The sequence below is a fragment of the Talpa europaea genome (genome assembly GCF_964194135.1).
Source record: "Talpa europaea genome assembly, chromosome: 8".
Taxonomy (NCBI): domain Eukaryota; kingdom Metazoa; phylum Chordata; class Mammalia; order Eulipotyphla; family Talpidae; genus Talpa; species Talpa europaea.
In genome coordinates, this window is record NC_140075.1 from 39,868,168 (window position 1) to 39,895,559 (window position 27,392).

The 27,392-nt window shown below is 44.7% G+C and overlaps 1 protein-coding gene across 1 annotated transcript in view; it reads right to left on the reverse strand.

The window, feature by feature from the left end:
• Positions 1-19,790, reverse strand: part of CYP19A1 (cytochrome P450 family 19 subfamily A member 1) — a gene marked incomplete at both ends in the record, with an annotated part of 31,673 nt that extends 11,883 nt beyond the window's left edge. The window contains 3 exons of the mRNA XM_084239658.1: positions 2,346-2,500; positions 14,731-14,881; positions 19,646-19,790. Coding sequence (XP_084095784.1) covers positions 2,346-2,500; positions 14,731-14,881; positions 19,646-19,790 — 451 coding nt within the window. The remainder of the gene's footprint in view (positions 1-2,345; positions 2,501-14,730; positions 14,882-19,645) is intronic.
• Positions 19,791-27,392: the final 7,602 nt, after the last annotated feature.

The following is a 27,392-nucleotide window of genomic DNA, read 5'->3' on the forward strand; positions in this document are numbered from 1 at the left end:
AAGGAATGTTCTACCATTATGGTTAAGAATGAATGAAAAAATAAATATCAAACTATTCAAAATTAGGCTTTTTTCATGCTACAGTATGTCATTTAAGAGATTGCAAATGAAACATTTAGTACTTGTGGTCATAAATTGCACATTAATGATCTTTCATATTTATGGACATATTTCCCTCTAAAGGTTTAAACAAGAGCAATGGATTTGCCCAGGGTGTTATTAATTTTATGTTTTAACTGGTGGCAGGATCCTGCTATATAACCAGTCAAATCTGACCTAAGATACTTCCTGTTAATTGCAGGTTATGTGTATTAAATGCTAATCTTATAATTTACCTTCTCTTTACTTTGTTTTCTCCTCAAACTACTTCCAGGTTTATTTTATTCAACCAATGTCTTAACAGCTAAGCAAGGACGTTTGCTCGGCAGTATTTCCCATCGTACTGGCAATTCTTTTAAAACAGTGACAATCTCCTATTAGCATTGTCCTACCAGTCCATAATAACTAGTGGCCCTCAATACATAACTGTCGTATCAATGAATGAATGAATGAATGAATGAAATCAGATAGTGTGACCTGTCTCTTTTCTCAACTTTTGCTCCGAACCTAAGGGTCTGAGCAGCTGTGGTAGTTGGTCTATCCTGAGAGTTTAACTTTTGAAGTCCCCCCTTTCCTTTGTTCTACTTTCTTTAAGCTTTCTTTAGGACTAAACTCTCTCTTTAATGTCTTTTATTATTCAGATTTGCTGGTAAAGTCAGAGTCCCAGAAACACAATGGACAAAAACCTATACACATCATTTGTGCTGCAGAACCCCACCTTCACCCCCCAAGGCAAATTTTGCAAATAAGAGGCCTGGTGATTGACCCTAGACTCCTAAGATTTCTACTTATATATAAAAAAAGGAAGGTTGGGTTGGTAGCATATTTTCTGACTGTGGGAAGAACTTGGCAGATATGAAAAGGCAGGATGTCATTCCATCCTTAATTCCTTAATGAGTCAGCCCTTTGCGTGGAAAGGTTGGATTTGAATATGGCTTCGAGGCTGATGTGCAATGTATAAGAGCTTAAAGCCACATTTCAAACATATAAGCAAAATGTTACATCATTGAAAGGGCCCTGGGCCAAGGATTACGGGCAGCCTCTAGAAGCTGGAAAGGCAAGGGAACACATTCTCCCCTAGAACCTCCAGAAAGGAACACCGTCCTGACCTTGCCCCTCTTTTAGCCCACTGAGACCCACATCAGACTTTTGACCTACAGAATTGAAAGGTAGCCAGTGTGTTGTTTTAAGTCACTAAGCTTGTGGAAGTGTTTGTACAGCAGCATTGGAAGCTAACACCATGGCATCTGCAATAGAGTTGTGCTGAGTTGTGGCCACAGGCAGTTCTGTAGCGGGGACCAACACTCATCTGGAAGAGGCCTTAGTTTTCTCTGTCTCAGCTGCCATGCAAGAGGCATCTAGGCTCACTGGAGAGGCTGAGTGGAGGGAAGAATATCATCGGTACATGGCCAGACCTATTATGCCCAGATTCCTTCTCTTTCTGGACTTCCCAGACCATGAACATTTCCCTCGATGCTGAATGTCAGAGACTTACCGTGTGTTTCCCCAGCAGTTCCATTTCCAGCCGGACACAGTAAAGGGGGAATCAGTAGATAAGGAGGCTTGGGATCAGGTCTCTGCTCATCCGTTACTTGACATGTTGCCTGGGCAAAAATCACTGACTCTCTAACACTGTATTTCCTCAACTATAAAATGCAGAGGCTGCATGAGACAACATACACAGTCCTTTTTAGTTCTAAAGTTCTCTAATTTTATCCACAAATTGCTTTCTGTTAAAATATCTGATATGTCAGTGATTTAGCAAACACATGGTTTGCCTACGTTTAAATCAAAGATGTGGCCGGCACACTGAGCTCTTAAGTGAAAAGACCCATCTAGAGATCCCCATCACTTCTTCATGTGCTTGGAATTGCTTTGTGCATTAATAGGAAGAGCAGAATTTGTGGTGGTGAAAATGTAGACTCTGGGGTCATGACCTGTTACCATTTTCTAATGTGGGAGCTTTGGGCAAGTTACTTAATCTCTTCATGACTCATTTTTATCAGTTGTAAAAATGTAGGCGATAAGCGTATTTTCCACATGAGGGTCTGTGGGATTAAAATACCAGGTCCTTAAAACATTACCTAGTAGACAGTAAATATTATATATTTCATTAGTATTATTTCAAACCTGTGTAGTAATAGAATTATTAAATGATGTTTTTAAAAAGTTCAGACTTAAAGAAACTGAACCCTCCAACCACACTCATAGATAAAGAAGCAGAATGTGTCTAGGCGCCTGATTACCTTTCATAAAGAAAGGCCGTAAACATTTCCAGAGGTCAGGGTTGTTGTTAAATATGAGGCCGTTCTCATGCATGCCGACGCACTGCAGGCCAAGCTTGCTCCCAAACCGGGAGTTGTAGTGACTGTGCTTCATCACGTGGCACATGCTGGAGGACCTGAAGAGAAAGCAAACCTTGGTGTTAATTTTTTAAGGTGTTGATTTCCAGTATTCAGATTGATTGAGCACTTTTATTAACCGAAGAATGTCCTGCTCCATAGAAGCGATTATGCTCAGTGAAATAAATCAGAAGGAAAAAGAAAAGTATCAAATGGTTTCACTGAATAGGTGGAATATAGGGAAACTGAACAAAGGGTCAGAAAAAAGGCAAACTTGTAGGCAAGCCATAGACCTGAGGCATCCATCAGGGAACGAGGAGGGAGGGGGGGAGTCAAGTAGGGGAGGGAAGAGCACAAGGGACTACAGTGATGGTTACAGGTGATGTGGTGGTGGGAGAATTTTGGAGACAACACCTGAGGGGAGAAATCAAATATTGTACAAAAAGGACCAATGGTGTAAAAAAGTAATTAAAAAAAATACCCTGCTCCAGTTGAGCCACTTCTACCTACTAATTTCCTGTTTGACCACCACCAAAGATAGAGCGTGTGCACACACACACACACACACACGCGTGTACACACACGTGCACGCGCGCACGCACACACACACACCATTCCTTATTTCCCTTTCTTCTCTAATTCCAAATTGCCTAAATACTACCTACTCCTGGGATTAGAGCTGTAGGACTTTAATAAACTAACCCTCCAATCACACTGCAGATAGTGCCACCCCAGGAGGAGTGAGCTTCCCAGTTGGGAATGGCTGGAATTGCTGAAGTCTCACTTCTTTAGTTTGCACCAGCAGTTATACCTAGTATCACTCATCCCCAGAGTGTCCAACCAGACCCTGCAGTGGGTATCATTCTCTTCTTGAAGGACATCTTCTGAGCACTTCCTCTGGCCTTCGGCTTGGCTGGCTGGGCTGCACCCAGGCCATCTCTGTGGTGGTGACAGAACTATCTTGGGGCTCTGCATTCCATCATGGTGCCTCCAGCTCTCCAGGGATAGAGTTCTCTCAGGATTTTGTAAATGAGACTTCAGTTATCCCTTGACCTGGCCAGCCTGGGACTTTGCTAATAATTCAGACTTCCTTGAAATTCCGGGCTCCTCCTCCACTGTTCTGCTTCTATCCCCACCACCATGCCCAGCTTTGAAAGCCTTAGAACCTTCAGAAAAACTTTGAAGGAGGAGGCAGCTCCTCTGTCTCTCCTGTCCCAGCTCATTTTTTCCTCTAGGAGCTGCTTCCTGCCCCCACATCTCTTCAGTTTGGGCCTGATGAGGAACTGAGAGTTATAAAATGCTGTAAAATTCTAGCTGAAGAAATTATAGGGGGCCTGCACATGTGGGGGAATGGTGTCTTGTTAGAATAGCAAGTACAGAATTCTGTAGAGACAGGCTCATTTTTGTTGAGAAGATGTGTAGTGCGGCTGCTTATAAGTTAGCCCATGGCATTGGAAGGATCAATGGATAATTTAAATAATTTAAACATTGAAAGGATAATGGATAAGAGAATATTAGTCTCTTCAGGATAAAGGGCAGAAGTAGGTTTATTGGACAGTGAACGCAGGCACAGGGGAGAGAAGAGGAAAAAGAGTTGGGGTGAGTATTTTGTGTGTTAAGGATTTGGGGAGGAGAGGACTCCTGGTTCATTGCTCAGCAAAAGTAGGATTTGGGGAGGAAAGAAATCTTTTAGGAATTTATGAAGTTGAGAATTGTGGGATGGATGGAATACGTTCTTTTTCACCTACTAGAGAAAAATTAAGAAATGCTATAAGTGACTGCATTTCCTCTGGAAAGGGGCCAAGTTTGGGAAGTAGGTTATCACAGGGCTGGGAGGGAAGCAGGCTGCCTGGCAAAGGGCTAAGTGATGACTGTGGCCAGAAAGAACGTGGGAGGGGAAACCAGAAGACTAAGATGTCATGAGTTAATAAGTTGTGTGGCTAACCCTGCATATGGTGAGCAAGGTGATGGGTGCAGGAAGACAAATGGGATATTGTTTTTCAGAAGATAGAGAATACTAAACAGCACTGTGATATTTCATGGAACAGGACAGAGGTAGTTACAGGCATTCAGATCCCAAAATCCTCTCCCACAGAGCTGCACAGTTATGGTTCAGTGAAGAAACAAAGGTCACACCTCAACCACCTGCCTCCATAAAAGTGGATCCTGTCCACTGGGCCAGGGGTCCTCTGCTTCCTGTGCTACTGAGTAGACAACAGGACCACAGGGGAACACAGAGTCTGTGCCAGACACAACCAAGGTCTCCAGGGTCTCGCTGGTCACCTGTGTCTCCTCCTGCTAACAAGTATTTTCCCCAGACTCCTCTGCAGGGCATGACCACAGCCTGTTCACATTAAAGGTCTATGTCATAGCATTTCTATGTGGACAACAGGACCAAATGTAATTTCACCTTAGTAAAATGTAAGCATTGGCAGATTACTGCTCTCAGCATATTTTCCTGCAACTTCAAAAAAAATCCCCATCTGAGTCTATTCAAATCGATAGCTTATTTTCTTAGAGATAATGAGAAAAAAAGGAGAAAGGTTTGGAAATTAAAAAGAGGGGCAGAGTGGTTAGTAGAGGTTTTCTCCAGCACCTCTATAGCTGAGGCAGGGTAACCGCCATTGGTCTGTATTTGGGCTGTTTCAACAGGGCAGGGGCCAGGCCACGTATAAAAGTCACCCACCATCTGTTTCCAATGGGATCTTCCATAGGCAGCCCTAGAGTGACGTAAGCCTTGTCCTTGAGGCTAGAAGACTAAGCTGCTTAGATCTGCTAGGGAAGTTGAACTAGAGTCCCTACCCACGAGCTTTTTCCAAGCAAGGATTAGAAATCATCTGTCTCCAGTACCAGGGTGGAGTTCAGAGCAAGCCATGATAAAATTAGAAAGGGGATAAACATTTGAGCAGAGGACTAGAAAGAAAGCTTGTGTACCTTATTGCAGAAAAGCAAAATATATTTAAAATATCTCTTTGCTACTGCACAGGAGGGAAAACTTGAGCATCTTCTGGTGTGCGGGAGATACATGATGGGGAACAGTTGCAAGCTGTACCTTTAAGGTGTGAAATATCACTGATGTGATCTTTATTTTAGATGGATTTTTGGGGGGATAAACTTAGTTTTTATATAAATTTTCAAGTCTTCACTACAACTTCAGTTGTACAACTTCACTACAACTTCCCACTTCACTGAAATTTTGTTCCTCTACGGTAAATTCTCCAACTGTAGGGTTTTCTGAACACATAACCCTCAAAGACATGGAGTGGCTACCATATGCAACTGGTTCTTACACTGGGCTGGAGTGGAATCTTATCACTTGCTCCTCCCTCTCAAAGTTGACATTTGGCTCCTGAAAGTATGACTTTGCCTTAATGAGCTTGTTCAGTTAATGTCTGTGAAAACATTCCTGTAGAAGACACTGAACTGAGAGAACTTTGCTCTGGCTGACTAGACGAGACTGCAGGCCAACTTTTAACCAAACCCTTACATTTCTGATGGATTTCATAGTTCATTAAAAAAAAAGTCCCTGAGATAATGGTAGTGTCAAGAAATGAAAACAGAATTATTATAGGAATAAATTATGTATTGACATTTATATTGGGAAAAAATCTTTTCAAAACCAAACTTTCAAGTCAAATATTCTCTTAATTTGATTCCATGTAATAGTCATCAAATGATAACAAGTGTTGGGCAAGTTTTCCTCTTCCTAGCAACAAAAACAAAAACAGCAATCCAGTTGCTTCTATTTGTACCCAGGGAATTTAATTTGGCTGACAAAAACTAAAATGTTACTCGATAAAGCGAAGTCATGCTACAAAAAAATCTAAAATTATTGCTAACAGATTTGAGAACTCTAACTTTTCTTTCCTTCTGCTATCTCATTATGTATTTAAAGCAGGAAGCTAGTAATTTGTATACTCTTTCTTCACAAACTAATATCTAGAAATATTGAGTACTTAGAGGACAAACATTACACTTTTTCTGCTCTGACCACTAGGCTTCTGTCTCCTGCTTTATCCACGTTCACGTTACCCTGTCCATTTATTTTGAGGAATTACAAATCACTCTTTAAAAAAGAACAGGAAACTCCAAGCTTAAAAACAAACCTAATTAAAATTTAGTCAATAAAAGGCTAACTTTAAAAATCAAAGTTTTAGGTAGGGGGCGCCAACATCTCAGCTATTTCGAGTCAGGCTCAAATTGCCAAAGCACAAAGTCAGCAAGACAGAGGCGGTCCAGCAAGCAAAGTATGACTGGGTGTGGACTAGCAATTTTTAAAAAAGCTATTTTTCCAAAGCAGGCTGGCTTGCTTTACCCTGAGTGAAGCAGGAAAGTGGAGACCTCACACCTGGTGCCTGGACCATCTCTGACACTAGTTGAGGGAGGTGTTAGATTGACAGTTTGGCAGAGTAAGGATCTCTCACCACTGAGTGGGGACCAAGTGATTCCCCCCAGCTCAGAAGCAACATGGATAGTGTAAGTTGTCTGCTCGCTGGGGTCATCTGCTCTTTAAATATGACTGAAGTCTAACAACTTCTCTAAAGAAGGCAAACCTATTTTCCATACAAAATAAAAAGTAGCCAGTTTTGAGTTGAGAGGACTCACACAGGTATGATCAGGCTCAGGAGTGATGAGCACTAAAATATGCAGGAGGCGATTAATAGAATAATTGGTACCAAACGTTTAAAAGCATCTGCCCTGTGTGTAAACTTGTGCTGTGCCTCAGACTTCCGTTCCATCCTTCCGAGTGCCTTTTCACTGTCCTCTCCCCACCGTTGTCTTCTCTTACCCAGCTCAAATCCTAAGGTCACTGTAAGAGAAAAATGAGAGCTGACCGTGACTAAACAAATGCTCAGAATTACTAACACTGGTGGCAGGACTGTCTTTCCTTGTCGCCTGATGTGATGTGATGTGAGAGGTCTAGTGCTACCCAGGAAGTGTTATTACAGAAGTGTTTAACCAGAGTACAGTTGACTCTTCAGACCCCATTTCCAGGTTATAAGAAATACAGGGACTAGAGGAGATTCTCTCTTAATGAAACATATGTTCAATGGCACCATAATGAGAGAAAATCAGAATGTGGGACATCCTCTAAGACCAGGTCTCTTTAGGTCATTGTCATGAAGGACAAAGTAGGAGGGATGCTCTTTCAACCTGCCTGAGGATCTGAACATTTTTCGGTAGAAACCTGGAAAAAACATTGTATTGTCAGTCATTAAAATCACTCCTTTTGATGTATCCTCAACTCCCTTGACCCACAGTTACTGGGTGAAACCGCAGTTCTGGCCAGATCCAACGCTTAGCTTACTCTCTGCTTGTCCCTGGCAACCTGAATGAAATTGGGGGGAAACTCATGTGCTCATGGCCGTTTATTGTGCACAAGTATGTGAACAAGTGGGTGTGTACACACACACATGCACACATTGACAGGTCTATTAGGTTCACCTGGGCCCTTAGAGCAGCTAGCCGTGCCACTACATTTTCCTAGTCCATTCCCTCCGTCACTCTGCCGGGTGACTATTCTATCCTGCCTTCTGTGTCCTGATGTGTTCCCCTGCTCCCTTCTCGGTTTCACTTAAAGATGGTTATTTCCTGCTTTACTGAGGTAATTGAAGCAACTAGAAAGAGAATCCCAGAAAACGCTAACCACCAGGACCTGGAGCCCTATATCCACTCTTTCCTCCTGTTGCTGTGGAGGAACTTCCATGTCCCTGTTCAAGGTCACTGCCACTTTTCTCCCGGACCCCTTCATATTACCCGGCATGCGGCTTTGTTCTCCTCCACCCCAAATTTTTCTCTATAGTTGATCATTCATTCCCTTACAACACATATGCTGTAATTTCTCCTATCTTAAAAAATAAAACTCCTTGATCTGGTTCTGTTCTGCTTCTCTGCCTCTTTCATGGCAAACTACCTGGAAGAGTTGTCTACACCTGCTGCCTCCATTTCTTCTTCCTCAGTCTCTACTCCAGTCAGACTTTTGCCCCCGCTACACCTTTGACACTGCTCTTACGGGGGTTACCCCTGACCTCCCTTTAGCTAAATGCAACACTCAATTCTCTGTCCATTCACACTGCAGAATCTGGCATGGTTGACAGCTCCATTCTCCTTCTGTGCATGTGTCACTTGGTTTTCAGTTTACCTTGTTCTGCTGGCTTTCCCTTCTCTGCCTGGCTGTCATTCTCAGTCTCCTTTATTAGTTTCTGACTGCAGGGGAGGGGCTGAGACAGACTTTTCTCCTTGGCAGCTGTCTACTAGTCAAAATAACTGAATGGAACCCTGGTTTCTCCCCTACCCACACTTGCTCCACGCATGCCAGTTAGACAATGACCACATTCTCCCAAGTGTTCAAGGCAAAAAAATGGCATGATCCTCAGTGACTCTCACTGACCTACGTGACTCTCCTTGCCAACATCCAGTCTGTTGGCATCAATGGCTTTGTCTTCCAAATACGCTCAGAATGTCACTTCATATTATCACTTCTACTGCTCTCACCCGCCTGGCCACCATCATATCTCATTCAGCTGCTCTTGCTGCACTCATCCCTTGTTGGAAATGACCCTGCTGAGATGCAAATAAGTCAGATTTGTCACTTTCCTGTCCAGGCTCCTCAACAGCTTCTCAGCTCGTGTGGTTGGTAAAAACCAACGTTGTTAAATTGGCCTGCAAGGCCCAACATGATTGGGCATCCTAGTGTCCTCTCTAAAGTCAGCTCCTCTGGTTTTGTTCTTGTGACTTTGCACTTGCTGTCCTCTGTTGGGGATGCTTTTCCTTTAGATTTCTCATGACTCACCTCTTCACTGTCTTAGGTCTTTATTCAAATGCTGTCTTTTCAATGAGGCCTGCCTGGACCACTATTTACAGTCACACCATCCCTGTAACTGTCCCTCCTCATCCCCTTTCTCTGCTTTAACTCTCTTTATAGCTACATCTGCCTGATCAGAGTGCGAGCCATCGTCCTGGTGCGCCTGAACTGTCCCAGCTAGCACTGAACCCCCACATCCTGGGAAACTCTGTCATCCAGGCAAACTGACCAGACCATTGGTCATCTGACTGATAGACTACACATCTTACTTGTTTATTGTTGGTATATTAAAAATATATTTCTCCATGAGAGCAAGGATTTGGTGCTGATTTGGTTGTGTATAGTAACTTGGAAGCCAAACCCCCTCCATTTTGAGATAGAAGCTCCCCTGGACCAAAAATTAGGATTAAGAATTAAATTCTGTCCCCACCCTTTGTTCTCTCCTCCCCATAAGCCCTCCCCCCCTCCCCACCACCCTTGTGATTTTAACCTTTAACTCAAATCTAGTGTCTTTCTTGCCAGTTAAGTTCCAGGCAACTTGAAAATTTAATTGTTACATCTCTATGGTGCCTCTTTGAGGTTGACAGTACCATCAAAAGCAAACACCTGCTGATTGCTACAGGCAATCAGCCAAATGCCGGGACTCATGATTCTCCTGGGACCTAGAAATGGGAAGCTCCCCACTCCCTTAGCCTCCTTTATTCCCTCACTTTCCTTCCCGCTTGTATAATCACAGCACTCCCACCATTCGGGCAGCCAGTTTATAGATTGTCAACCCCGCTGGCTCCCTCGCGGCCACCTCGAATAAAACTCCTTTGGTAGCAGACCTTCTTGTTACAAGACCTTTATGGGAGGTGAGCCAAAGACCTGGTTGGTTGCTTACAGTTACAGCTCCGTTTATCAACTGAATTCAGAATGTATTAAGGGACCTCCCTCATGGCGCAGGGGTTAAAGTCTCAGCTCTAACAAGCTATCACAAGCCACTGCAGCATGAGTTTCATCCCCTGCCAGGGAACTAACCCACCCACACAGCACAGCAGACCTCTCCTGTTTTGCCCGCTGCTCCCCTCAGCAGTGTATTTCAGTCGATCCTCCTGTTCTGCTCCCCACTCTGTCTCTGGTGAATTCTCTCACCCTCTCCCCCACCCCACCCCCCGCCACATACCTCGCGCCTACACCCCAGTTCTTGTCTGCATAAATAAATAAAAATAAATCTTAAAAAAATAGCCAAAATGTAGTAAGTAGAATTTATAGGTGTTGACAGGCAGATTCAAGTCAATAGTACCTTACCACAGTAAGTATAAGCTAGTTCAGTCTTTCTAACCCCTTTCTAAGCCTTTCCCTTCATCCCTGAAAGCCCCTCAAGCACCATGGAACCCCAGATTCTCAGCCTTGTCCTATCTGCTGCTCAAGGAGCTACGCTTGGTAACCCCTGTGTGGAGACACTCTTGTGGTTCAGAGCTTGGCTTCCTGAGTGGCAAGCAAAAGACCCTGTTTGGTCACTTACAAGTTTTCAATATTTAATGAAGAGCCAATGACTATGATGTGTTAGGACCATATGGTAAATAATAAATATATGCTGAAAGAATATATGAATGAATCTCTTGTGAATTTACACATAATAAAAAGAGCTGTACAAATATGACCCTCATTAGCATGCTAATTTCTAATTCCTATTTATGGGTACTATCCATAATCTTTTTTTAAAAAGATTTTTATTTATTTTATTTATTTTGCATAGAACTAAGGTGCAGGCCAGAAGTATGAAGATTCACCAGAGACAGAGTGGGGAGCAGAACAGACAGACTGACTGAAGTACACTGTTGAGGGGAGCAGCAGGCGAGACAGGAGAGGTCTGCTGTGCCATGTGGGTAGCTCCCTGGCTGGGGATCGAACTCAGGCTGCTGTGGTGGGACGTCATCGTAAGTAGCACTGAGATTTAACCCCTAGGCCACCAGGAGCCCCATATTCTTATTTTAAATTTCATATTTGTGACAAAAATGCATGTATACAACATCTGTGGTGTTATATACAACATCTGTAGTATGTTGTTATATACAACATCTGTAGTCCCTGCTTAGTTCAGCATGTCCTGCCCAGGAAGCTATACATGCTTCATCACAGACAACCAGACAGACCTTCCCCGAAGGCCCAGCTGGTTTAGGCTTCAGCCCTATGTGGCACGCAGGCCTCCTTTCCTTCCCTTCAAGTTCTGCAGCCCCCACCACTTCAGGAATCAGCGAGTTGGAAAAGTTGGGCTATAATCTCTACACAGCTGTGATGACTACAGATCTCAAAATTTCAAAAGAAAAAAAAAATCTGGTAAATAATTCAAATAAGAAATAAAAAGCTTTCTGAGGTCCAGTGGGGTCTTTTCAAGAGGAACGGGCAGTTCTGGAAGGTACCTGAAGAGCAGACAAGGGAAGGAAATGGGGACAAACATGTCCTATTCCCAGGGAGCTCAGCCCTTAACAACAAAATTGAGTGGCTGGGAGGCAATTAAAGAGAACACAAAGACTCCAACCGGAGAAAGCCTGTGAGGCCAGGACAAGAAAACAACTTGCGGAGCTGGGGGGAGGGACAGCTGTCTCTTAAGTCCATGTCTTCTGGGTGAATCAGTGCCTGATCTGGCCCTGGTGGCTCAATTCACTCTCCCAATTAAGTGCAGAGGCCAGCAGCCACCGCTCACCATCATGAGGACCATGAAGTAGGCTTTAAGCTCCCAGAGACTCTGTCTGGTGATCTAAGTGTCTCATATCTCCGGGAAGTTTCAGGTTTGGGCCTCTTTTACATGCTCCAGCCATCACGGGGTGCTGCCGCCACTGGAGTTAGACTTCAGGGTAAGACAGTAAGACACAACCACTGGCTGTTTCTCTTGCCCCAGGGAAAAGCCCCCCTTCTCTCTGGAGCTCTGCACATTTGGAGATACCTGGGGAGCTCTAAACACTACTGATGCTGTGGTCCCTGCTAGAGACTCTAGAAGTTGAGGTGTGGCTTGGGTACTGGGGGTTTTTAAATCTTCTTGGGTATATTTAATGTGTAGCTGCAGAGTGAAGCACTGCTCTACATCTTGAACTGCAGTTACTCTTTGGGGTCACTTCCTCCTCATCCCTCACCTGTCTACTAAGGGAAATAGGTGGCAGGGAAGGCAGATGTTTAACTGTGGAGGGCTGGAAGGTACTACCTTGCTCTGTTGGGGTGAATGAGAGAGGGTAAGAGAGCAGGAACAAATGTCCAAGTGTCCCAGGCTCAAAAGTCATAAATCCAGGTCATTTTTAAGACTGCAGTTAGTTGCAAAAACAAGCAAAATATTGAGTTTTAAAATGAGAACAAATCAAAGTGATTTAGATTTGACTGATCAGAGCTAAACAGACCAGGAGAAGTAAAGTCAAAGAATAATTACAGTCTAGCCATGGTTCTCAAATTTGAGTGTGCATCACAATCATCTGAGAGTTCCTTTGACAGCTCATCAGACCCTGCGTCCAGACTTTCTTTTCTTTTTTTTTTAAAGATTTATTTATTTATGCATACAAGAGATGTGGGGGTGGGGGTGGGTAGGAGGGAGGGAGTAGGATCCACCAGAGACAGAGTGGGGAACAGAACAGGCAGATTGACTGAAATACACTGCTGAGGGGAGCAGCAGCAGGCGCGTCAGGAGAGGTCTGTCTCGCCATGTGGGATGCTCCCTAGCCGGCTGGAGATTGAACTCGAGCTGCAGAGGCTGTGGACAGCTTCATAGTGAGGTGCTTAACCCCTTGTGCCACCAGGGAGGCCCCAGACTTTCTTGTTTAGTAGGCCAGGGTAAGACTCAAGGGTATGGTTTTAACCAGTTCCCAGGTACGCTGATGCTGCTGGCCAGGGGACCAAATTTTGAGGACCACTGCACTAGAGTGGTTTTAGGACAAACTTAGTGAAATGACATTTCCACCAGGAGCTACTTATGCTTAGTTGTATAAACATGGCATGCCCTAACTATTCCTAACTACTCTTACAGTTGCTACAACACCGAACTGGATGAAACAGTAAAAAGCCCACTCAGAAATTAAGGTACTAGATTGGTCCAAAATAACATTATAGGATAGTTTAAAATATTTAGAAAGATAATACATTTTTCTACCCCACTCTCTTCTTCTAGGTGTTTAGTTCAAAGAACTGCACTCTGAGGATACATAGGATTTCATGAAATAGTATGTATAATCTTGGCTTAAAAAAAATCAGTGTAGTTTCCAATAATGCTTCACTAACTTCTGGACAATAATCTGTGTATTTGAATGAAAAATTCTACTCAGTAAACACTTTGATCAGTCCTTGTAGGTGAAACCCTGTCGGGGGTTATGAATATTAAAACTCATTAGTGACGTAGTACTGGCAGATAGCTTTGCTAAAAATCTAGTAAAGATAGCTGGAAGTCTAGTGTAGATAGGCTGTTTTTGAAATTCTCAACTTTTTATGATCAATAAAAAAGAAAACTACAGTTTCACACAGTTAATTCTCAGTAGAGGCATAATTGGTTAACCCTGAGGAACTTCAGTCTGCTAAAGTTATTCAGAAACTCCAGCACTGCAGAGGATGTGGCAGGGGAGGCAGGCATCATTTCTTTTAACAGGCAATATTGCTGCTGACTTATTTTGTATCACCCAGCAGGGACCCTGGCACCCAGTCAGACATAGCTCCCGGGTCTGTGAATGGGTACTGCTTCTGCAGTCCACCCACAAGAAGCACCCTCCAGCCTGGCCTTGGAAGCACATTAATAAGTTGGTACAGTCAGATTTCTTTGTCTCAAGAGGTTGTTTCTTCTTCTTTTTTTTTTTTTTTAAGATTTATTTATTTATTTATTTATACAAGAACCAGGGTACAGGCCAGATGCGCGGGACGGTGAGAGGATTCACCAGAGATAGAGCAGGGATCAGAACAGAACAAAATACAGAATATCAGAACAAAATACACTGCTGAGGGGAGCAGCGGGCAGCAGGAGAGGTCTGCGCGCTATGTGGGACCCTCACTGGCCGGCTGGAATCGAACCGGCGCTGCAGAGGCTGCGTAAAGCTTCACAGCGCTGCGCTCAACCACCTGCGCTTAGGGGAGACCCTCTTCTTTTTTTCCCTTTTTTTAAATTATTATTATTATTTTTTTAATGCTTGTGGGATAAAACGAAAATCTTGGGAAAGCAGAAAAGATAATGCTTCTGAAGTACATTTTACTTATACCAAATCATCTGGATTCTGACTTTCCACATTCACTGCTCAGATTTTGAATACTTTCCCCACCTTCCAGAATCTTTTATCTAGTTATCTTTGGCTTCAAGCAAAGCCCAATTTTCTAACACTTGTCTGTAGTGTTAGATTTTTACCTGGGAATCACTCGCTTTCATTTAAGTAGTAAAAATATTGCCTGAGAAATAAAGACATCTACGTAAGTTTATTTTTAAAGGAAATCCCCCAGCCTTGATTTTAAAAATAGGTCTCTGGTTAGGAACAGACTCACTTGCTGATAATGAGTGTTTCCTCTCCTCTTATCCAGACTCTCATGAATTCTCCGTACATCTGGTTGTAGTAGTTGCAGGCACTGCCAATCCCCATCCACAGGAACCTGCCGTGGGAAATGAGGGGCCCAATTCCCATGCAATAGCCAGGACCTAGGGAAGTCAGTCATTGAATCACAATCAGCATTTTAGCCACACAAAAAGAGCGACTGCTCTGAGTTATCCCTGTTCTTGTCCTTTTATATGTAAAAGTTCTTTTATAGCTGTTACATAGCGGTAAAACTCTTAAAAATGATTTTTGAAAAACCCAACAAGCTTAACATGAGGCTCTTCACTCCTCTTTGAGCAAAAGTTAGTTCAGAATGCGCACCACACTTGTTCCATTTGGTCTGGACCTTTCCAGTCCGAATAAACCAGGATATATGTCTTGCCATGTTAAACAATGTCAGTAAGCCTCAAAATCCAGTTTTTCACATCATCTGATAAAAAGAATGTATACCAGCACAAGTGACCAGCTGACAGATCTGTTTGGCTGCCTAGCTTTGTCTGAAAACTTTGGTTTGAAGTGCTGCTTGACAGTGTGGGTGGGTTAGAATTAAGAGCACAGTGTTAGTGTCTTTTTAACTGAGAGAAACATCTGCAAGGTCAATGTCCACCTTCGTGTAAGTAGCATCCCTTTTTTTCTTTTAAAAAGGACTCAGTTTAAGAAAAGAATCTTAAGCTAATTTTCACTGGGCAAAATAAAGCTAAGAAGTAGGGAATTAGACCATGAATCTGGTTAGTGTCCAGCCCGAGTTTGAGTCCAGTAATGTAGGTTTACTGGAAAACATTCATGTTTTTGCTTGTACAGATGGTATAATTGTAAGGAGCATAAAGTCAGTGAAATCCAGTTTTTCTCCCCAGTTCAGCACTTACTCAATGTGCAAGGCCCATGCGAAAGAGAGACATACAAAGAACCTGGGTGTCCTAGCCGGAGCAGAGCCGAATCAGTTTCAGGTCTTTAGCGATTGTTATGTCAGCTTTATCTCTCTAACACAGAGATCCTAATTGAGAGACTAGCTCCAAGTTAAGATTGGAGATGGTATGATAACCACAACCAGATCCCCTAAGAGTCCAGCTGGACAGATGAATACTCTAGGAGGGGAACTCTTTGATAGCATATTAGAAAAATGTTTTGGTTGCAAAAGCATTAAGTTGTCTCTGCTTCTCAGATTTGAGAATGCTTATCTAGGCATGCAGTGATCGCAGGAGCCTCTTTCACACCCTAAGAAGAACAGTAAATACTTCACTGCATTTTTTGTGCAGATACAGCCTTCCCTGAAGCCAAGCAGCTGGGATGCTTCAACAGCTGTGCTAATCAGGAAGCTGTTGCAGTCCATGCTCGGTACTGAGAAACCTGTGCACAAGAATGTTCATAGCAACGCTGTTCACCATAGCCCCAAACTGGAGACACCCAGTTTGTCAACGGTAGAATTGACAGTGAAACCACGAGCCGTTCATATAACTGAGTATCATCTGAACTGCAGCTTCAGTGTGGATGAAGCTTAAAACTATACTACTTACCAAAAGAGACTAGATAGAAGAGTAATGTAGGATTCGCTTGCTAAAATGTTTAAAACCAGACAAAAATTAAACTGTATTATTTGGGGATGTGAAATTAGGTGGTTAAACAATGAAAAGGCAGGGAAGTAATTGTCACCAAATCCAGAAGAGAGTTCACATAGAAAGAAGAGAGATATAGTTGGGTATAGTTGAAAAGGCACAGAGGAGGGTTGCTTCTGGGCTTTCTGGCTAAGATCAAGTGTGAAAAGACACAGAGGCATCTGGGAACACTGCTCGCACTCTGTCATCATGGAAGGCGATGACATCTTTGTACACTGTTCTGTGTAATATTTAACCCTACATGTGATCTCAAGTTCTTTTCACACTGCCACCCTGTCAGGGAATGATGCCCAGGCAGAGGTGAGGCTCTGGGAGAGCGGTTGGGGGCGGCGTGTGTCCTTGTGTAGGGAACGCTACCAAGGGCCAGGTAACTGCCTGGAGGAAGAACAGTGAACTTGGGCCACTGTCCTGGAACTGCAGACTGCAGAAGCCAGGATGAGTCCTTCCTCCCACTGCCTCTTAAGAGTCCTCCGTGTGCTAAGTCATCTACGAATGTATGTCTTCTTTGCACATCCCTTCCACAGCCCCCTCGCACATGATAGAGCAGGGCCTCTCAGGAAATAGGGGTTGAGGAAGTTTAGGATCTGAGGCCAAGTTCATCACTTATGAGCTGTGGTATGTCTACCCTCTTTAAATCTCAGTTCTTCCCTTGCAAGACAAGCATAAACACACCTACCAGAGAGGTTCAGAGACAATACTGATGAAAGTGCTTTGTAAATTATAACTTACTTCAGGGCTTTAAGTCATACATTTCTTAGCTCCCTTCAGCTTCTACTGCCTCTTAGCATCCCCAAACCTGTAACACTGAGAACTCAGAACTCAGAGAAGTGAACTGAGTACTCTATTCCCTCAGATTATTCAAAAGGAATACAGATGCACTGGTCAGTAAGAGCCTCTCCACGAGATCCATTTCTTCACAGTCCCTTCTCCAACCAGGACTCATAGGGTCTCAGAGTCTGTACCACTCTGACCAGAACTCACATTTTCAGGGGGAAAACGTGGAACTGGAAACTCCCTGGGAAGCAAGATGACCACCAAGTTAAGAGGTACAATTTCCTGGTTGCTATAGACACACACACACACACACCGCACAGCTGGGGAGCTCACAAGCCATTTCCCTTCTCTGTCAAATGAAGAGTTGAACTCCATGGTTTCTCAAACTTGGCATCATGGTTTGCCTGGCAACACAGATCATCCATCTCATGCTCAGTTTCCCTTTCTGCCAAACAAGCAGTTGGGTTCCTATCTGTGCCTCTCAGCCCTAGTTGCCATGAAATAGCATCTGGGGAGATTTGAAAAAAAAAAAAAAAACCAAAAACCAACCTACATGATGGGGTTCCCATATGGACAGGGCTGAGAACCACTGTGCCATGTGATCTATCCATCAGTGAGTGACAGCATGATGATGTACCCAGCCCAGGAGTGGTAGGCACAGTGGCCTGCCAGCTAGCCCCCTAATGCAGAGCTCCAGGGTTCCAGTTCTCACACTTGCCCCTGTAGGCTGACCTCCTCACTCCAGGGCTTAGTAGAGTTTTACCACCACTTGCAACACAGACATCTGGGGGGACTTGTTCAAAGCACCCCAGCATTCATGGCTGGTGACCTGGGAACCTGCTAGGTGCAGGAGAAACCTGGTGAAGAAGAGGTAGTGGTGGGGAAGGGGTCAAGGTGAAGACCGTGGAAGAGTCTTCCATCAGCCCTCTGAAGGAATAGGGAACAAAAATATCTAAAATTTCCTTAAATTGCACATTAAAGTAACCTAAAATTCAAGACTGAATCAGACAGAGAGGCAGGTAATTCTCGGGAAAATTTTAAAAGATCCAGACTGGGCATTTTTTATCAGCCCCACTCTCCCCCGCCACCCCCCTCCCAAGTTGTGATGGGCTCACAAAACTTAAAGTATATAATGACTATGCTCTTGAAATAAAGCCTTACGGGGGCAGACTGGGGACAGAAACTTGCCTTGAGGAATTCAAACTGAAACTAAACTACAAGAAACTAAAGGAACAGTCGCGTATTTCCGATAATTCTGAATTAATCTGATAGTCATAGAGTGGCAAGTGATTTCTGCTGGAATTAACTGTATAATTCTATTCTACATTTTTTCACCCACAGACCACACTGAAGATCCTGTCAGGGGGTGATAGTCAAAGGGAACCTTAGTGTTCCCCCTTCTTCTTCCACAGCCCAGGTCTCATCCAGCCCTTATGGTGGTTCCCTCAAGAATAAAAGAAGAGTAGAATAAGGACAATAAATATAAGTTCAAGAAAGGGAGCAGGCATGGATGAGGAAACATGGAAGGAAGAAGAAAAGGAGTATAGAAGGCATTTCTGAGACATTCTCACCTTCAGAGCAAAATTGAAATGAATTTGAATAATAATCATAAAACCCTCCTGGAATTTCACCTTACTCCATCCCACCTCAGGTTTACTTTAAAGGGTATTTATGTCAAGTCTAACGAAGTTAAATGCAGATTGGAAGGGATTATCTAAGCTAGTTTTAAAATACTCTCATTTAAAGTGGGCAGAGAGGGCCTCCCTTGGTGGCGCAGGCAGTTGAGCTCTGCGCTGTGAAGCTGTCCGCAGCCTCTGCAGAGCAGGTTCGATCCTGGCTGGCCGGCAAGAATCCCACATGGGGGGCCTCCCCGGTGGCGCAGCGGTTGAGCGCTGGGTTGCGAAGCTGCCCGCAGCCTTTGCTGCGCTGGTTCGATCCCCGGCTGCTCCCCGGCCATCGGAGGAGGATCCCACATGGCGCGCAGACCTCTCCGGCTGCCCGCTGCTCCCCTCAGCAGTGTACTTCGGTCCTTCTGCCTGCTCTGCTCCCCGCTCTGGCTCTGCTGAATTCTCTCACCCTCTTGTGCTTGTATACTTGTGCTTGTATACTTGTGCTTGTACCCAGTGCTTGTATAAATAAATAAACAAATCTTTAAAAAAAAAAAAAGAATCCCACATGGCACAGCAGACCTCTCCTGTCTTGCCCACTGCTCCCCTCAGCAGTGTATTTCACTCAGCCTGCCTGTTCTTTTCCCCACTCTGTCTCTGGTGAATCCTCTCACCCTCCCACACCTCTGGCCTGTACCCTGGTTCTTTTATGTATGAATAAATAAATCTTAAAAAAAATAAAATAAAGTGGGCAGAGAATTGGTATAAAAATTTTAGTTGTAGCAAATGCTATATTGCCATCGCAATGTTATTCTTTACCCTCATGGACCAGATGCGTAAGTCAGCAACCTCCTAGGACTAAATACTGACTCACCTGGTATTGAGGATGTGCCCTCATAATTCCAAACCAGGAGGAGAAAGCCGGTGAGCAGCAGGATGGGCATAGTGGCCGCCGGCATGACTTCGGGCACCATGCTGGTGATGTTATAGTGAGTTGGGTTCAGCATTTCCAAAACCATCTTGTAATCTTGGATTCCAGGGAAAGAAATGTAAAGTCCTGTGGAAATCAAAGGGGCAGGAAGAATGAGCGCATCCTCTCATAGCTACATCAGGGACTCCTCTTGCTTCAGAGGATGCTTTCTGTAGTGATTGGTGCTTCATTTTGTACTGTGATTGGCCACAATGACAAGACAAATTTGTGGTTACAAGTCAAAACAAGCAAGCCCAAGAGAAATCTTTTGGCCTGAAGTGCAGCATTTCTGACCTTGGTAGAGTCTCAGGTTCGTTTAGACTCTTGGTCTGATAGAACCTTATCATCTTGCCCTTGAGTGGGTAGAGTGACTGAATTCCCAATTAAGAGCCAGATTTCTTACCAAAATACAAGAAAATGAAGCACATTCCAGAGGTGGAGTCGTTTCATGACTTCATCAGAATATTTTGTTTAGGCATTTTTTTTTCCCCCCTGAAGTCCAATCAATTTTTAAAAAATGCAATCCCCAACCAGCTTTCTTGCTCAAAATTACTTCCCCCAAAATAACAAGCTTCTCCAGCAAGGTGTTCTTTGTGCATTGTTGAGTCACTCTCAATCTCCCATTAGGTTGTCTACTAAATTCAATGCAACTCACCCAGGACAATTATTTTTTATTGATTGAGGTTCTAAAATCTCTTGGACTTGGACTGGAGTAAGCAGTGACCATAGGGGTCAGCATCAGAAGTAGATCAGGCGAGAAAGACTAGAGGGAGAAAAGAAAGGCAAGGGATGGGGAAGGTACAGAGAAGAGAGGACCAAGAAAGCCACTCGCATTGGTCTCAGGTGCCCTCCAGCAGCTTCACTCCCCACAGCAGCCAACCTCCCGCGCAAGACAATTTCAGTTTGATTTGCTGGTTCTGTTGACGTTTTTCACCACCATGTAATGTTGAGTCTGTTTTTTTCAGTAAGGTTTTGTAATGCCTGCACCCTCACGAGAGAGTTTCCGGGATGGTGATTTGTTGAGGAGACCTGGATTGAAAAGACTTGTAAACTGAGCAGAGAGCAGCCCATCGAATGCAGTTCCCAGGGGCAGCTGACTGCTAACTCCCCGGGGTACCTTCCCATGGAAAGCACCCCAAGTTTCTAGGACTCGCAGAGTTCTGAAATAGACCTTGACTGGGTCTGACTTGGTACTAAAGATCCATTTTGGGCAACTGCAGAAATTTTACAATATAAGTGAATTCATGCAGTTGCCTGATTCACTCTACTGTTCTACCAATTTGAGTAACTATGAACAGTTGAATTCAAGGCACTGAAAATGCCTGATTTTTAGGCATTTAAATATACATACATATAAAACATGTTTTTTATATATAAAGTTTGAAACGGAAGTGTCATCAGTGTGTCTTTTATCTCCTAGCTCCTCCAGTTACTCTAGTCAGTAACTGCTGCTTTGAACAGGCCGAGCCGAATCAGTTCTTTGTGACTCTGACAGAAAGGACCCTCGAGGTTTCTGTTTCTGTTGATGAAACCTGCAACCACTGTTAAAAGCATAAATGAAGAAATTTACAAAGGAAGATGTTCCAGAGGAAGTGATGCCAACGAAAAACTTCATATGAAACATTTCCCAACATTGAAAACACAAAGGATAAAATATTAGAAGCTGACACACATTTATGAAGGCGCACGACCACCCTCCACAGCACAGAGAAGTCTCTGCTTCCGAAAGGTAAGTTATATGCAGACCCTAACTGTTTAAATACTTGATGTTTTTTGCAAAGAAGGAAAACACTTAAAGAATTGCAGTGTTTCTAGTGTTTCAAATTATAGTAGATGAGATTACCTATCTTACTATTTTACAAAAACCTCTTACAATTAAAACAGCGAGGAAATGTTTAATGTTTTGACCAAAATTTTAAAAGTCATGAAGCAGTTGTAACTTTCTCTTGATTTTTAAAATTGCTGTGCAGTTTCAGCTTGCATAGTCATTTTCAAGGTCCTGCACCACAGTGCAGAGGGAAGGCTGCCGGCATGTCTAAATGCTTAAAGGCACTAAGAAGCCTGGTTCCTGATCTTCCTCAGAAATATGTTCTAGAGACCCCCCCAAAGCACCCTTTAAGGTCCCAATAGGATGAGAATTTTTTTAAACACTTATCAAGGTATTTGTGATGTGTCAGACATTGTTTCAAACTTTAGAAATATTAAGCCATTCATCCTATAAGCTAAGTATGATTATCCCTCTTTTACAGATGGGGAAACTGAAGTGTGGGGATGTTAGGGGGAAAAGGATGTCCTAAAGCTAATTCCATACAGGCTTTGTGGACTCCACCCCCACTCCAGACCAAAGCCTGCCCCAAGTCTAAAGCACACACAGAAAAGGGTCAGAATCAACCAGACAAGCCCAGAAGGAAAAGAGCAAAATCAACATCAAGATAAAAGCTGCCATTGTCACCTCCCCACGGGTGGACCAAAAGACAAGCTCAGTTTCTTCACGTGTCTCTAGGCTCCATGCACCTCTTCCAGGTCTCCCTCTGGCTCCATCCTGCTTCCTTCCTTCCTCAGTCTCCTCTGCAGCTTCTTCTCACCCTGCTCAGCTCCACCCTCCATTTGGTTGGGGCAGGGAACCTGAAACCTCCCCCTTTCCTGGGGACCACCCTGTTACAGGTATGTGGCTTGCCCTAGGTGTCCCAGCTTGTTTGTTGTAGTCCACGTGCTCTGTTGCTGAAGCCCATGCTCTTTTTTTTTTTCTTAAAGATTAACTCATTTTGATAGAAGAGCTGGGGCATAGGCCAGAGGTGCGGGAGGGTGAGAGGACTCACCAGAGACAGAGTGGGGAGCAGAACAGGCAGACGACAGAAATACACTGCTGAGGGGAGTAGTGGGCGCAACAGGAGAGGTCTGCGGCACCATGTGGGATTCTCGCTGGCCTGGATTGAATCCTGAGGCTGCGGCCAGCTTCATAGCATGGCACTCAACCAGCTGCACCACTGGGGAGGCCCTGAAGCCCATGCTCTTAATTCTGCCACTTAACTGCTTTTTTTATGGATTCATTTGGTCCTGTATTTAGGAGTATTTCAGTCATGTCTGTTCATTCCTAGGCTCTTCAGATTATTTCCTTTAAAGAAATAAGCTACTCAGGTTTCTGAATGCCACAGCTGGAAAGATCTTTTGAATTAGTCTCTCTTCCTTTTGCGTTGCTTTTCCTGTCAGTAGAATACTCTGGTGGGCCACATTAACGGGGTGAAAAGAGGCCTTTACATATGGTATGAGAATGTAGGAAGGCCCTAGAACTTCATAGTGGTTGCTTATATAGCCTCTGTATCAGGAAGACTCTTCCTTCACTCACAAATACACCTGTGCACACCCATGGCCCTCAAACTGTCTTCAAAAGCCATTTTAAATGCCTGAGTCTCCAGGTACTTATTTGCAGGCTGCTCTCCACTCACAACTTGCTGGGATATCCCCCTGTGGGCCTGGGACCCAATAGGACTTGGGCCACCTGGAACGAGGCTTATGCTCCTGTGCAGTGTGGAGACACAAGCATTCTGACACCTCCACTAATCTGAGGGTAAGGAAATGCCAGTCCTCCTTAGAGTACCCAGTCTGGACTGAGACCAAGCCCACTAGGGTCATAGCAGACCCCTCGGGACCTAGAGGACAGTGCCAGGAGGGATGACCTTCTGCAGGCTGGGACAATAGAAGTACAGTCTGACCTGGCCAGAAGGTGCCAAATCCTACCTTGCAGCATGGGGTCTTCCGTCCAGCAGAGATGACCTTGTGTCAGAGAGCCAAATGCAAAACTCTATCTCCCTCTTTATTCCTTTCTACACATCTGACCTATCTCTCTGTCACACCCCCACTCCAGGAGAAACAAGACTCACCCAGCTAGGTTCTCTTTTCTAATCTTCCTATTGGACCCCACAGAGGAGGCTGCCTCTGGCGGTTGTTGATAGATGTCACCTCAGCCCTCAGGGACTGATACACCGGATTTAGGTACTGCCTTATTGAAGGGTTGTGCAAGAGGTATGAACCTCCAGTTGAGGGCAGGAAGTCTTGTGGCTAGGGAGCAGCATATCCCAGCTGCTTATTGGGATTGGGGTTGTGGTGGTAGGAGTTGGCAGGGGTGAACATGAAGCCAGGCAGAAAAGATCAGCAAGGAACAGAAAGGAGACTAGTGACCGAGGGCTCAACAGCGCGTGGGGTGCACTGGGCTGGAGATGGTGGGAGAGGACATTTGTGCAGAGTCCTTAGGGACACATTAAAGATGTCAGAATTTGTCCTCATGGAAATAAGAAGCCACCGAGGGACTTTAAGCAAGGGGTCAGTAAAATCATATTTGCATTTTGACAATTGAAATCTCTCTGGCTGCATTGAGAAGAACATAAAGGGGAATGATCTTGGGAGTGGAAGAACAGCAGAGGGTTTCATGGCTTGTCAGGCATAGAGGGAGAAACTTCAAGTCCCGCTGCAAACAGCAGCCTATGTGCTTCGGCCGCTGTTCTTTTCTTGGTCCCGGTCTCTCTAACTTTGTCTCTGAAGCCCCAAGTGCCTAGTGAACTTCACCATTTAAATGTCTCACCGGGGCATCCCCGGTGGCGCAGCGGTTGAGCGCTGGGTTGCAAAGCTGCCCGCAGCCTCTGCAGTGCCGGTTCGATCCCTGGCTGCCGGCGAGGGTCCCCCACATGGCGCGCAGACCTCTTCTGCCGCCCGCTGCTCCCCTCAGCAGTGTATTTTGTCAGTCTGTCTGTTCTGCTCCCTGCTCTGGTGAATTCTCTCACCCTCCCACGCTTCTGACTGTACCCAGTGCTTGCATAAATAAATAATCTTAAAAATACATATATTTTAAAAAAAATACATGTCTCTCTGTCACTCTTCATTGATGTCTAAAACCAAATCCATCCACTTCCTCCTCCTTCCCCCTCACCCTTCTTACACCTCTTTACCCCAGTCATTACACTTCAAAATCTTGGTGTTAAATCAGTTTAACTTCTTGCCCTTACTTTCTTAACCAGATCCATCCCCCATTCCAGTCACAGAGCTTTAGGGATAATCCTTAAGCATGTTTTGTCCTTGGAGTTAGTTCCCTGAGTTTTCTTTATCTTCTGGTCCATGTCTTAATTTTCCTCACCGTCTGTAACTGTGAACTCTGCTCTCTTGTGATCAAAGCTTATTCTCAGTGGTCAGTGGAGGGCAAATTTAAACGTGCCTTCTAGATGCTGGTGCCCAGATCACCTCAAACACTTAAAATTCAAGTGTTTTCAAAAGTCGAGGAACGTTTGTTTCACAGTAGAGTTTCACAACTCACAGAAATCCAGTGGGGACTCCTGCAGTGCCCACGGCCCACTCTTGGTAGTCCAAGCTCGGATCCTTACTCTTGGTAGTCCAAGCTCGGATCCTGCCCCGGAGACCTGAATGTGGAAGGGGTGGGTGGACTGGTTGCTCACAGGAGACAACAGCCCTCCTCTCACAGTGTCAGGCAGACAAATAGTTGTGGCCATACTCTGGAGTCCAGCCCATCTGCAGCTTTAACTCAGGTTCTGGACCAAGTGGCACGACCTTCAAGGACCCAGCTCTGTCCTTTCTGCAACTGCCTCTGCGTGGTTGAGCTCTGGTGCCAAGCCAGAAGACGACTCTGAGTGACTCTGAGCCCTCCACAGCTGGATCACTGTTGTCTCTAAAGAGGTGTTGTCAGGACCATAGATAAAATCATTTATATTTACTTTTCCTGAGTTGGATGTATTTTTTGTAAGTTTCCTCAAGTCTCTTCCAGAATAAGATGGGGCATTCATTCTTCAAAGTCTTCTCCTTGCTTCTGTTTCCTACCCTTCTAGAAGGTGAGTTCCCCAAGGCCAGGGATCTGTATCTGTCTCCTTTGTGACTATATCCTGCTCCTAAAACAGCATCCAGGTCTTTTCTCTGGGTGCTTTCTGCAAACATGTTGCCCGGTTTGCACAGTTTTCACATTTGTCTGATTTTATTCCCCATTGTCACCTCAATGAGACCATTGCTCTCAGTCTGTCTCTTAGTTCATCCTGCACACCCCTGCCAGGTTGTTTTCCCACCCAGCTTTTCTCACATCAGCCTTCTAAAACCCTTCTTTGCTTCCACTTGACTGCAGGTCTTCCAAGTTCATCCTCTTCCAGCCTCATTTCTTGACTCTCCACCCACTCTCTGACGCCTGGCTCATAGCCTGCCTGCTGAGTCCTCCTCTCTCATGTCCCCCTGGCTCCCCACCTTAGCAACGTCTACCCTGCAGCCTCTGGGGAGAGATCTTTGCACCCCTTTCCTTCCTTCCCTGAGTTCTCTCACTCACTTCCAAGTGAGTCCTGGGAACTCTCTTATTCTGGGTCTGGAGACGCAATAGGAACCAATAGGAACCCAAGGGATAAACACTGTGTGATTGGCCTGGACTCCCCTTTGGGGCGCCACCAGAGACCTCAGCTGCTAGCAACCCAGTGGGACAGGGAAGATATTAAAGGCGTGTTCTCCTCTTCAGTGCACAGGCTGCCAAAACCCACACTGTAGTTGGCCTGAGCATGCACACCCAAGCCTCTTGGGCATCAGACAGGGCTAAGATTTCTCTTGTTCATCACTGAGGTCGCATGACTTCTGTGCATGTTTGTAGAAATGCTTCTCCACAGTAGCTTAATGGTCAACCACCAGTACACGTAGGTTCCCTTTAACCTCAACCTTCATCCGCGTGTCCCTGCTGTGCCTCAGAGACCTAATCCATTGTTTTTCCAATTCGGGCTCCATCTGATAACCTCTTTCAAGTGTTTGCTTTAATGTACAGTCAGCAGTGATCCCCTGACAAACCTTCTGAATCTTGATCACTTAGAGGCCGTTCAGATAAAGTGGGTGTGGGTGCTGTGGTGCCAGGGCCCCTCCTGCAGAGGGACTGCCAGACACCCCAGGCAGTTTTTCTCACTCACACGCTGGGTTTATGTCATGGAGGAGACAAAGGGCCCCACAGGCAAACATTCTCACATAGCAGTCTTTTCTCTGAGAGGTTTCCTGCCATTTCACTGGTCAATCTAACAAGACCTAACATGTTGTTTGGTCTCTGAGGGAAATAAACTAGTGGAACGGTTCAGTCCAATTTTGACTTTTCACCTGAGGAAGGAAGAGGCAGAAATGACAGCATCACAGGAGTTGGACTTGGGTTTGAGGACCTGAGTTTAAGTCTCAGCTCTGTGGCGAATGAGCCCTGTGACCTCCCTGAGCCCTGGCTGGGGTTTGGGTTTTCTCCACCTCGGGGGTGAGGTGAGGACCACAGTGAAACCTCAGGAGCCACATACTGTGTATTGGCTGTTGCTCCTCAGGCTTTAAAGTCTCTGTGGCACCAAGAGTTGTGTGATTCCTTGACTTTGGGGAGCAGCGATGCAAAGTGCCCAAGTGGGGCTGTTTGGGGTATCCCTTATGCCACCAGCCAGAACCTCTTTCATGTGGCAAAGTGCAGAGTCACATCCATACATTGGATCCTTGGCATCCAAGATCTACAACACTGCTATCTCAAGTGATCTTGCTTTGGCACATTCCTCTAGGTGTGATAAGCTCTTGTAAGGGCAGTAACAAGACTGCCTCCTGCACAAATACCTACTACCTCTGTAGTGAAACTGTCTTTCATCATTACCACAGCTCAAGTTCTCCA